The sequence below is a fragment of the Thermobia domestica genome, chromosome 8 (genome assembly GCF_964235325.1).
Source record: "Thermobia domestica chromosome 8, izTheDome1.hap1.1, whole genome shotgun sequence".
Taxonomy (NCBI): Eukaryota; Metazoa; Arthropoda; class Insecta; order Zygentoma; family Lepismatidae; genus Thermobia; species Thermobia domestica.
In genome coordinates this window covers 113,521,145-113,534,680 of record NC_137461.1, presented here as the reverse complement: position 1 = coordinate 113,534,680, position 13,536 = coordinate 113,521,145, and the positions used below count along the sequence as shown (strand labels likewise).

The 13,536-nt window shown below is 35.9% G+C and overlaps 1 protein-coding gene across 1 annotated transcript in view; it reads left to right on the top strand.

Moving 5' to 3' along the window:
* The window catches only part of LOC145691813 (uncharacterized), a 108,529-nt gene extending 95,259 nt beyond the window's left edge, over positions 1-13,270 (top strand). Inside the window, exon 2 of the mRNA XM_081767125.1 lies at positions 8,603-13,270. Within this exon, the coding sequence (XP_081623251.1) occupies positions 8,645-13,204 (4,560 nt within the window). The 5' untranslated portion in view covers positions 8,603-8,644 and the 3' untranslated portion in view covers positions 13,205-13,270. The remainder of the gene's footprint in view (positions 1-8,602) is intronic.
* Positions 13,271-13,536: the final 266 nt, after the last annotated feature.

The window sequence follows — 13,536 nt, the reverse complement described above, 5'->3', positions numbered from 1 at the left end:
TCTCTGGAATTTTGAAAGTCCTCTGAACTCTTTCCTCCTTGGTTTCACGACACGTGATGGAGATATATAACTTCTGCTTTACCTCAATTCCTTTTTTCCAGAACTTTGTTTTGTCAGTTTTCTTCTCATTTTTGTTGGCTGTCGCTAGTTGCTACACAAGCAGGGACGGCGCCAGGAACGCTTGATGGGGTGGGCGGACAATGAAAATGAGAACTGGGCAATGTAGACATTTTTTGACAATGATTAAATTTCAATTTTTGTACTCTTTAGTTAGCTAAGGCTCAGACCGAAATAGGGGAGGAACAAGGATGTGGAAAACAGTTGTCTTGGCCTTATAGAAGGTACAATTCCGGCATTCGGTTGGTGGGACTAAAGAAATGCAGGTAGTAGGATGGGCTGCGGAAGTTCGTTGCTATATGCTCGACCTACCGAATTCCGCGTGGCAGACACACTACCTCTATGAAGTTCAAGACAGCTTTACCTCCTCTCCCTCCAAGAATGCACGTGAATGCATAGAAATAAAAGAAGGTTCAAACAACACAGACTATCAGATAATACTCTACTTTTCGTTAATAACATAAGATACTCAATAAGTAGGTAAAGTAAAACAAGGATAAAATAGGCTACTGCAAACATTTTTATCTTTGAAGGATTTATTACAAAAAAGCAAGAGACAAAAGATATAAATCAGTATCTTCAGAAGCAATGCTGTCGTCTTCGCTCTTTCCAGCATCTAGTTCATTTTCACTTTCTTCGAAATCGAACATTTCAAATTGCGAATCCTGTCATATGTATTTGTAATTTTTTTTTCTCTCTATTGAAGAAGGATTATCACTAACGTCAACGGATTGAAAATCGCGCTTCTTTGAACACGAGGAAGACACTGAACCTGAGAAGAGATCGCTGATAAGATTTTCGACATAGGCTATTAGCTGAACAAGCACCGACCGCAGAGACTTCTGAACGCAACAGAAATCAACTCAAAAATGCTATATAATAAGGGTTTTTACAAATCTGTATAATGCAACACGGGTAAGACATGCGGTACATTGCTGTAAACAATTGCAAGTTGTAAACCTTTTATAAGAAGCTATAGCACCGACACAAAGCACTACTCTCCTCCCTCTCTTTCTGAAATGAGACAATAGACAATACTGGCCAGTCCTGTCCATTATTTAGTCCGCTTTTTAAAAAGCACTTCCTATTTTTTCAGTGCAGCACATACAAACACTGGCGTTTCAATAGCATGATTGTGTGTTGCTAAACTTTAATTCATTAATCACGACTTTAGTCATATTATATTACAAGTATCTGTCTCAAAATCATTGTTCATTGCAGAGTTAAACAGAGTCCTAGAACCTATTACATTACAATCGAAAGTAATACCTATTGCTTTTGAAGTACAGGATGTCACCTTCAGGATTTACGTATAAGCTAAACAAGCTATAACTTAGGGCCCCGCTCTCTTGGGGGCCCCAAAAAATTTAAACAAAAAATGGATGTAATGTCATTTCCAAATTATAAGAAAAAGCAAATAAGATAAAATGCACATACAAATACCAGGGAAGGATCCAGGGGGCAATCGCCCCCCCCCCAGAAGAGGAAACTTTCTTATTTTATATATAAATAGAACCCATTCGAGAGCTCTTCAAAGTAGATCTAAGTAGCAGTATTACGACCTACCGCCCCCACCCCAGAAGTCCGTCCTGGACCCGCCCCTGACAATAACGTTGTTCTGTAGTGTTATCTATTAAGCTCTCATGAAGCAAGTAATAGGGCCCTGTTTTCCAACCCACCTGCAATGGGATTTATGTTGCCCAGCCCCGCTTATAATATAGAACCCTCGTTTCCAGCTCCGCTTGTAATGGGGATCTTGTTTCAGAGCCCCATTTGTAATGAGAACCCTGTTTTACAGCCGTAACACTTAGCTACTTTGATAAGACTTCACAGCATAAGTGATACAGTATCTTGTATGGGGATAGAACTCTAGTGCTACCCTTTCACGTACTATTTGGAATTCGACAAGAAATTGAGTCTGGTAACAGTGGATGCATAAGAAGAAAGCATGAAACGACAAGCTTGCGAAATAATAGTAAAATATAAAGGAATTACAGCCCTAAGCGGCAATAATCTTTTATCGCGAAATTATAGATATTTTGCTATACGTAAGTATGAAAAGTAGTGTGCAGAAATATTTTCATAACTTTCAGAACTTGGCACTAATTTTCATAGTGATCTATAGAGTTGAGTTGATTTTAAGTTTAACATCCCTTTCAGCAGCGAGGCTATATGAGACGGGATCTACTGATTAACGTGGAATCCAAACCACATGAGCTCCCGCCGGAAATCAAACCTGGGCCTCCCACGCCAAAGGTGCGTACGCTAACCGCTTAGTCACGGAAGAGCTCATATAGTGATCTATAGAGTGCAATAATGGATCACTAAAGGCAGGGGCGGGTCCAGGGGGCAATCGCCCCCGGAATTGAATATTTTTTATTTTAAAAATAAAACCTATCCTAAGAATTTTCATCTTTGTATTATAAACGTAAAATAAAACCTATTGACTTCGAACGATTGCCCCCCCCCCCAAACATTCAGAATGGATCAGCCCCTGACTAAAGGAAAGAAAAGGAGCACGAATCATAGTGATTTCATCCTTTCGTTCTAGGCATATGAGTCGTTCGTTTGTATATATTAACAGTATTTTATGTATTGTTACGTTCAGAACTGCCCGAATCTACCTTGTGTAAATTAGTATGCAGCAGGCTGATTGCATTAGATTATCGGCACTAGTTACTGCATAGCAAGGCGAAGAATAATACCAACATCTTTTCACGTCGCAGTAAAAAAATGCTGCCTACATTTATAGGTCTCATAATAATTTTATTGCAACAGTTAGTTTCTTCAACGATATTTTTATGATTTTCAGCCAGAGACGTATTTAACCAGGGGCCGGAGAGGTCCAAGCCCCCAGTTTTTTGAATGACAAAAATAATTGAAGCCATTACTTACATATTTTGAAAGTTTATAGTAAACTCACTATATATCTATCATAATCTGGGTTTTAGTTGCCCCTCCTCCAGTTTTAACCTTCTAGATTCGCCTCTGCTTCCAGCGAATTTGTGTCTAAGTTTATTATACCTTGTGTAATCTTCGAGGGTTGCTTGCATTCCATTTTGAGTTACTCTAGTAACCTGACCTGGAAAAAGCTCACACGTTTAGTTGAGCTTCAGGCAGTAATTACTAACCCTGGATGATATTCAGACTGTATTTACTTACATCGGATCCCTAGAAACATTTCAAACTTTACCCAACTGAATAGAAACAACTTGAAATGAGAAATGATGCGGCTCCACATATTGTAGAAGCATGGCGTGGAGCGTTGATCATAGCTGGTGCAAAAAGAAAACAGAGAAGATGGGCAAAGGGCTTTATTGGGACCAAATTAAACTATCGCTAATTTTACAAATTTTACAGTTTTTCTGTAATGTCTTCAAAACAGTAAGTTAAGTTAACGAAATGTATATACGAAAACGTATTTAGATATGTATTAGGTCAATAAATTACCATATAGCATATATTCAAACAAAAAAGGGCGAAATTTTGTCGCTGAAAAAGAAAGCTAGAAATGCAAAGAGTCCCATTATTTTCAATAGCTTAAGGCCCCATCAAACCTAAATCCGGCACTGGTCATCTTCATTATTCTACTTCTGTTGGGGTGGGCGGATGGGTGGGCGAGGTCATCCATCGGGTGGGCGGTCGCCCACCCTCGCCCACCCTTAACGCCGTCCCTGTACACAAGCGAAACAGAAGTACGCCTACAAAGAAGACTGACAGCTGACATGCTACGTAGGACTAGCGAAAAATTGTGGGAGCTGAATATGAGTAGTGATTGACGAAGGTCAACACTGCCCATAAAAATTTAACAAAAGAACGAAGTATTTATCGCAGATAGTATATGTTTACCCTCTCACAGGATGTTTAAAAATTTTCTAAACGATGTAGTCTGAAACTCAGAATTTTCCGTTAAAGGTTTATTTTGCTTTCCGTTGTCCGCATAACACAGTTTCCGCTTAATGAAGGGACTTTTACATGTCTTTTACTCCAAAATCCATGGGACTATGAAATATTTCCCTTTAAGACAGTTTTCCGTTTAATAAATGGTCCGTTGAAGGCAGGTTTTACTGTAATTCATTGCGGAAGGAGAAATTAGAATTATTCAAAAATTTAGGGGCTCACCGGCAGCAAGTCTAATTCCACCAGCAGGGTTAGAATTAAGGAACAAAGAGACCACGTAGAATATCAAAAAAGGAGACGAAGCTTCAAGATGTCTATTTTGGCTATCAAGAAATGAAGGTTACTTTATACACATCTCTATACTTTTTTCTTTTAAATTTTATTTTTTTCATATTGAGTAGTTATTGTTAAATTGATAACACTGTTTCTTCATTCGCTCACTCATCATGATTGCTGACTTATCTAAACTCCAGGAATTAGTCATGGTATATGTTTCTTATCTACTGCAGCTTTGTCTACCTGCTCACTTTATGCTGACTACAGGAAAACATGCGGAAGAACTGCTATGTATAGTTATTTCTGAAGGACTCTGAAATGCCATACATTCTCAGTTAAACAAAAGATAATTGGAAAACTTTACAAATAAATATACGAAATCTACGTACAATGTAATGACGATTCAGAAGCTGTCAGACAGTAAATAAATCACTTGATGTAAACATTAATATTCAGTTTAATATATGATAGAATACTCCTTTAGTTTACAGTGAATATTTAAAGGTTACAGTGAATATTTTGACTACGGTAGTAGACAAAAATATGTTCTAGCTTACATTCAGTTTTAGACTTCCAAACTATGCTATGCATAATTATCAGAAGTCTTAGACCCCTATAGAAAGGCTTTGTTCGTCCATCCGTCTTCCGACAGGTATCAATAAAACAGTAAGATATATCGAGATATGTTTTTTTGTATCATGCGTTAACTCTTTATTCAAGCGGAAGTTCAAATTAGTCACCTCCGGTTTCAACGTTTATCGCTATAGAACGAAAACGGTAACAGATAACGAGAAGTTTTTTTAAAAAGCGATTTAGTAAATGGAAAATGAAATCTTTGAGTTTTACGTCCCACGGTTATGCCGGTTAGGCTAAAGGAGACGGTGATGATGAGTAATGGATGAAATGGTGGAATGAAGAAAGTGGGAGGAAACGGGAGAACCCCGAGTAAACCCACGCACATGGTGTTTGTCCACCACAAAGCTAACTTGGCGGGAGCAGAGTTTGAACCCGGGACCCGATGCTCCAGAAGTGAACGCTCTACCATTGAGCTTCTAGTACACAATTGCTTAGAAAAGGAAGCAACAAATCCAGGAGATGAATTTAGAACACCTAAATGGCGCATGCCTAGCACATCTTGTGCTGTTAAAATATCTCAAACAGTATGTACTGAAGGACGTACCTATGAACATGACAGATATATGTCCCAAGTGACGACATAAAAACAAATTACTGTTAGAGTGCGAAATTGAGCCAGGTATATAAATGCTATATTTGTGGTACATACTTGCAAATATCAATTAGGTGTAACAAGTACCTAAAACTGTAGGTAGCTGAAGTACATCCTTAGCACATTAATATCATATGTGCCAAGTGTCGGGTACCTAAAAAGTAGCTGGGACACCTAAAATGGCACATGCCTAACACATCTTGTGCTGTTATGGCTAATATATACAGGGTGGCCCAAAAGTAGGTATACAGTACCATACAGATCAACTCATTTTATTTCTTATTGTTATCCATCAGGTAATTTGTTTTTAATGTCTTTTTGCTTATATCTTAAGCTCGGAACAGCCAAAGCAAATAAACCCATAAACTAGACCAATGCAGGGGTGTATATCTACTTTTGGGCCACCTTGTACTTGTATGATTCAAAGGAGTGTTATCTTCAATAAATTATTTACTAATAATAAAACAACGTAATGGACATTAGGGTGAGGGAAATGTGGAAACGTTTACACATTTTTCTGACCTACATGTTTCCAAATTACCCGCATGTAGCCAAACTGGATTGTACGAGTTAAGTTAAAAACACGTTTGCTTGTGATTGAATGAAATCCACCAATAACTTCCTTTCACAATACTCTGATATGTATTACACTACATCTATGATACGTTAGACTCAATAATACTACACACTTATCTCCAAAAACTTCACGTAAATGCGTGTACAACAATCGACGCACTACCATTAACTACACTGGCCAACTGCTTCATAACGTAGTGCCATGACCAATGGGAACGACGGTGATTCTTTACGGCAATCGCCGCTAGGGTAAAGCTCTCTCCGGTCAACATACGTTACGTTTCCATATTACCCTCATTTTTCCATATTTGCAGCCCTTCCTTTATTAATTTACAACAATCTGAATTTTCATAAACTGATTTAAAGAACTCAGGAAAGCCATGCGCAATTGAATTATTTATATCTAATACATTTTCTCCATATGTCATTTATTCTATTATTATTAATATTAGTATTTACGTTTTTAATAGTTAACAAATTCCAAAAACATTTTATATTTGACTTCAACCCTTGATCTGTATTATTTATATAGAGGCCCGGAACCAGCCACTGAGGTTTGGAGGACCATGAATATGTCGGGGGGGGGGGGCAAATCATTAAAAATTATCTTACAAATATGTAATTTTGTATTAATAACAGCATTTTATGTTGAGGACTGGAGAGGTCACGAAAACTTTCGCTGGGGCCGGGCCCCCTAGCCCCCTCTGGTTGCAGGCCTGTTTATGTATTTTCGCTTATTACTTTCTTAGATTGTTTTCCGAATTGTATAAACATTATTCTGAATATTTAATTCTCTTTTGATGTATTTGTTTTAATTATCGTAATTATTTCATTGTCAAACCGGCACTATCAAAAATGTGATTTACTTTAGGATGAAAATAATCCATTGCCTCATTAACATTATGACCATTCTCAATCATTTCAAACTTTTCTTCTCCAAACATTGTATAAATTTGTAGAAAATTAGTTTTTTGAAAGTTGTGTTTTGATACTATTCATTTTTAGTTTCTTGTTTCTTAATTTAAAAAAAAAATCACGTCTAACATTAAAGTTGCGTGTTGCATACCCGCTTTAACAAATGGATTGTAAATTTTAGTCGATTTTATCGCTTCTTCCTGCACATTGCCATTAGGTGAAGACAAACAACAAAGATGCAATCTGATACGTATTTTTTTTAACCTTAAATAGATAAATAATTTATTCCAAGCAGAATAAAGAACTGTCAATCGTTAGTGGCAACGAATCACATACCTTTTAGTGCATAAAAATGGATTTTCTCGAAAATTACGCATAAGAATTTACCCTCAAACGTCATTTTGTTTAGCTCGATGTGATCTATTGCTTCATGCATATCTTATGTTTGAATTAGGGATGGCCAAAATTTTCCAGGATTCGGATTCTGAAAAATGTATTTGCCGGAATCGGAAATTTCACTTTCTGAATTTCGGAAAAATCGGGATTTCGGAAAAATTTCGCAATTTTTCCGAAATCCGGAATTTTTCTTCCGGAACTTTCTAAATCCCGGATTTTTTTCCGAAATCCGGAATTTTCTAAATTTCCGGAAATTTTCCGATTTTACTTTCTGGACTCCAGAAATTAAAATTTCCTGAATTGACCACCCCTAGTTTGGATAGTATATTTTAGTTAAACAATCTATAGTTTAAAGGTTAACCCTAATTTTTTGGGGGTTATATTAAATTATCTAATTAAACACACTATACTATCATAGTGCTTGTGTCATAATGAAAAGAAGCTTTGATGAGCTTCTTCGTGGCTATATGATTAACGCACATGTCAATCTCTCATATAGCCTCGGTTGTAAAAAGGACGCTAAATTCCAATTCAATCTATCAAAAGTTTAATGAGAGTACACTTCAGTATCAGCTTCATCTTAATAATTGACGTGGTTATTTTATTGTATCAAAGTTTAGCTTTACAAAAATCATTTTTCTCAAAAATAACGCATGATAATTTACACCCACCCGTATACTTTTGTTCCGTTCAATTAGATTTACTAGTTAATATATACGAGGCATGTTCGGAAAGTAAGTACCGTTTAAAAATACTAAAACAGGTTTGTTCAAGTCAAATTTATTTCTTATATGAAAGAGAACACCTTAAACTATTTTTTCGACATAGTTTCCACCAACGTTCATACATTTGTCATAGTGGATGACTTGCCGGACACTGGCGGAGTGTGTTGTTGAGGGAGGTTTGGAGAAGTTGGTCACTCGTTCTGAGAAGTGTTTGAACATTGGTGAAAACTATGTCGAAAATAGACTAAGGTGAGCTCTTTTATGTAAAAATACATTTGGCTGGAACAAACCTTTTTTAGTAATTTTCTTTTCAAAATGATACTTACTTTCCGAACACGCCTCGAATATCCTCCTTGGAAAAAGTCCCGACAAACGCTAATAACATCGTAGAATTTATTTGTTTCAGTTTTTGCTTATGTTACGATTTTTGTTTGTAATGCTAAAACATATTTTCTTTCCGTCTTTTCAGGTTACTAATGGACGAAGTATTAATGGACCTGATCTAGTGCATATGAATTCCAACTTAACTGCTAACTATCATGGGTTTGAGCAGAAAGACACTAACTGCCAGCAACCAGAAGATGGGGCAAATATAAGTGGACAAGTTCATGTAAGCAACAAGGCTACAGTTTTGGGAACGTGGAATTCCATAAAAGAAACTATTCAATCCATGGGGGACTTCATGGCACAAATGCTGTCTATTCTTAGAACACAGCCTTTATCCAAAGTAGGAAAAGGTAATATTACACTGGAATTAAAGACTGAAATTCAGAAGTTGAAACAAAATAATTCCAACTCAGTTGTACAAGAAAACATTCTAGGCTCTAAACCACAAAATTTTGAACCAAGATCCTGTAACAAAACACAGATAGACCCAAATGTTAGAAGTATTGGCTCTGGTGACTGTTCATATCCATCAAGAGAAAAACCAGAAAATCACGAAGTTATTTGTGAACAAGAACCTTATCAATTAGGTGTAACGGAAAGTAAGGCAACGAGTCCCAATGAGAAATCAAACAAAACACAGAACTGTTCGACATCATTTGACATTAATTCAAAACAGACTTCTCCTAATGTGTTGGGTGACACTGGAAATTTACACGAAAATCCTGGAGAAGTAAAGGCATATACCGCATTTCAGTCAGAACCAGAAGAATTAGAAAACAAGACTGAACCATTGGAAAAGACGCTAATGCGGAATATTAGAATTTCAGAAGAGATCAATCCATCTTCTGAGAAGTCAAGTGATGATACGAATATAGAAGACACTAGTTATATAATTGAAGCTTTTGATCAAAACACGGGTATCCTCTCCAATTCACAAACAGAGGATAAGGAAACTGCTAATATGAAGAAATGTATGTTAGAAGTTAACAAGGCGAAACAAGCGGATAGCGTAACAGTAAAGATGGAAGAACAAACAAGAACAACTAGTTTCAGTAACGATAATTTTGAATATTTCGAGGATGGAAATATAACAGCCACAGTAAAGAGAAGTGAAACTACAAATAGTAGTAAAGAGAGAAAAAATCATTCTATAACTCCGAGAATAACAAGGAATGTGAACGAAGGTACCGAACAAACAGACTTCGGAATTACAACAATTTATTCGAATGATCCAGAAATTAGGAGTAAAAGTAACATAGTAACAGAGACTCCAGCTTTAGATACATTCTCATTCTACGAGGACTATGTGTTATTTCCTATTCAGGACAAAGGTGTAATAATGAAACTTGAAAACATGAAGAAGAATATTTCGAATGATAGTGTCTTAAGGACAACAAAGAAAATTAATTTTAATCCTAAAGATACACCATACACTATGAGTTCAACTCAAGTAGAATATATATCCACCAAACCAGAAGATGCAGAAGAAAACACAACTCATGAAAAAGTAGTACCTGAAGGTAATTTTTTACGCACAGAATTAAATAGTCACGCAACAAAACCAGTTACGAAGTTGCAAACCACAAGTTCTACTACAGAATCATTACTAATATTTTATAATGATTATGTATTTGTGGGTCTTCAAGACAGAAACACTGGTCCCACGGTAAGTACTACACTAAGAAAGGATGAAGTGATGGATCAGAAAAGCACAACATACTATGATAAACGTGCCACACACACAACGGAATCTTATAGACCTAGAGTAGTAAGTGAAAATGGATATGATGCAAGAAGTTATGATACGGAAAGCACATTGAAGTCATTTAGTTTCAGTGAAACAGAAGACATGCTTAATATGGTCAAAGAGAAGCATTTGAGTGACCATTTGCAACCAAACGCTTCCACCACTGAAAATGTTATGGGGATTGTAGGGAAACCAAGAAAAACTAATGTAATGTTTAAACTCAGATCTGGAATGCAAAGCGAAGAAAGTGACAGTATAGAAGACAGTTCTGAAAAAGAATACAGACGTAGCTCCACGGAAATTCTACACAGAGCAAAAGGTATAGCAGACTTTTCTCAATCAGTAGATAACTCTCACAACACTGAAAATATTATGGGAATTGTAGGGAAACCAAGAAAAACTAATGTAATGTTTAAACTCAGATCTGGAATGAAAAGCGAAGAAAGTGACAGTATAGAGGAAAGTTCTGAAAAAGAATACAGACGTAGCACCACTGAAATTCTACACAGAGCACAAAGTATTGCATCCTTTTCTCAATCAGTAGATAACACTCATTCACCAACAAATCAAAATGTCTTTAAACCCAAGCATGGTATATTTCATTTTGATATTAACGATACATATGCAGATAGAAAATTTGCAATATCCTTAAAACATAGTTCAGAAACAGACGCGGAAAATATATGTACAGAAAGTAATGGAACAAGATGTGAAAACCAAGAAAATGTGATCTCAGGTATTACTTCGCCACGTACTCATTCGCCACACACACATGGAGACAGAGAATTTTCAATTTCTTTAGAGGATAGTTTAGAAGTAGACACGGAAAATAGATGTACAGAAAGTAATAGAACAGGATGTGAAAACCAAGAAAATGTGAAGATCTCACATACTACCTCGCCACACACATATGGAAACAGAGAACTTTCATTTTCTTTAGAGGATAGTTTAGAAGTAGACACGGAAAATAGATGTACAGAAAATAATAGAACAGGATGTGAAAACCAAGAAAATGTGAAGATCTCACGTACTAATTCGCCACGAACTCAATTACCACACACGTATGGAGACAGAGAACTTTCATTTTCTTTAGAGGTTAGTTCAGAAGTAGACACGGAAAATAGGTGTACAGAAAGTAATAGAACAAGATGTGAAAATGAAGAAAACTCAAAGTTCTTAGCCTCAATAGGTACTGCTTCGCCAGTCTCGATTGTATCACAAAACAGGCATAAGTTATCTACAAAATTTGTTCCTGAGTCACTGTCTTATCCTGTAACCATAAAACCTGGAAAAGCCCTTCTTGACTACGAAATATTTCCAACTGAAGTGCCATATCTTCAAACTTCAACTAAACTCAACATCAAGGAATATATCTCATCAAAATTTTCCACTGTAGATTTAACTCAGTACTCTACTGATGGAAAACGGAATCATAATACTGCCACTATGCAAACAATAGATACATTTACAATTGAACCAGTTACAAAATCTTCCACAGAGCACGTTACCGAATCTTCCTTAATGCCTACAACATTTGAGTTGGCATATAATAAAGTATTGCAAGAAAAATTAAACGATTCTAATGCAACAGAAGTAAACAGACAAAGTGAATTACAACATGTAACAAATAGTACAGAAACATATGTTTATAATTCTTCAACTAAACTTTCTTTGAATCACTCTTTATCCACTGAAAAACCAATAACTCAGCTAGAATTTGAGAAATTGAAACAACATTTAGTTCAACCGATAACACTGCAAAATCCGATAGAAACGAGTCAGTCAAAACCAAGAGTTGAAAGCGATGACTTCTATTTTACCCCTGATAAGTCATTAACATCAAAAGGTTTGGATGTGTATTCTTATCCTTTTCGAAATACAAAAGAAGCATATGGATCTCTACTAGCAATTGATGAAGAAATCTCATTGACCACACCTTCTTCTCCAGTTAAGGATCAACGTCGTTATCCGGCCATTGAAAGAGATAATATTCACTTTTTTGTAGTTGTTGGTGATGGTCCATCTCATAAAAGCTTACACGAGGAAAGTTTCTCCCAGGAGTCAAAAGAATTCATATTTCTGCCAAATAAATTTGATATTCATAACATAAACTCTGATTACGAGGATACACTTTCAAATCTGGACACTCTTATATCATCAACATTGTTTCCCGATTATTCCTACGAAACTAGTGAAACAGATTATGCAGTTAATCAAACTTGGCTGAATAGCGTTACCATTCCAGTTTCAGACACAAAAACATTCGAAACCACAGATACCCCAATTCACTATCAAGAACCCAATACTCCATTTCATACAAAATCTTCTGAAACACCTATTGGTGATTATATTTCCGCTACAGTTTTACAAAGGAAAACTAATTCTACAGAAGAACATCATAGTTGCAGAGCATTAGCATCTATGTTACCTGAAAACTCCTCCACAGAGATTATATTAGGAGCCGATTCAGAGTGTTCTTCAGGATCATCTCTAGGAAATACAATGAGAAATAAATGTTCAAACGTATCAAAAGAACTTTGTGAGTCAGGAATTTCACCTCAAGATTCATCTTCGTCAATCAACATAACAAAATATGAAGACTTGACGGTAGATATATCTAGTATTGAACGTTCTTTAGGCATAGAAGAAGTTGAAAAAGAAGATGAGCCAGAATCATTTCAAGGACTACTCTCAAGTGCAGGGCAGTCAGTAACTTTTCCTTCTCGAAGACAGTGTGAAGATATAATTAAAGAGTTATTTGGTGTTAAAAACAAGTTTGATAATTCTGGTGTGATATTCGGTTTCATCTGCCAGGAAGATTCTGACGATGATTCCGGACACTCAGTGGCCAGAAGTAGACCTGGTTCGTTCTTTCTATATGTTGATAAATACAGTGCAGACACTGAATTAAGTCCCTTCGTTGAAGAGGGAGATTAAAATTATTGTTACAATAATAATAATGGAAAGCTTTATTTTTATTAACCAAATGAAATAGAGTGTAGATCGACATATTTTTAAAAAACTTAAAAAATTCAAGAAATGTTTGTATTATTTCAATATATTTTTTTTGGTTCTTAAAATGAAAAATACTTTGGGGCGGTTTTGTGACTTCCTAATTTATTATTTTCATAGACGGTTGTTTTTGTTAATTATCATGTAAGTTCTTTAATCTATAATTTTTAAAACATAAAATGTTAATAGCGTATTTATATTGATATATTTAAATGAGGAAAACTTGAAGAAACACTTTTAAAGTGTTGCTTTTAAAA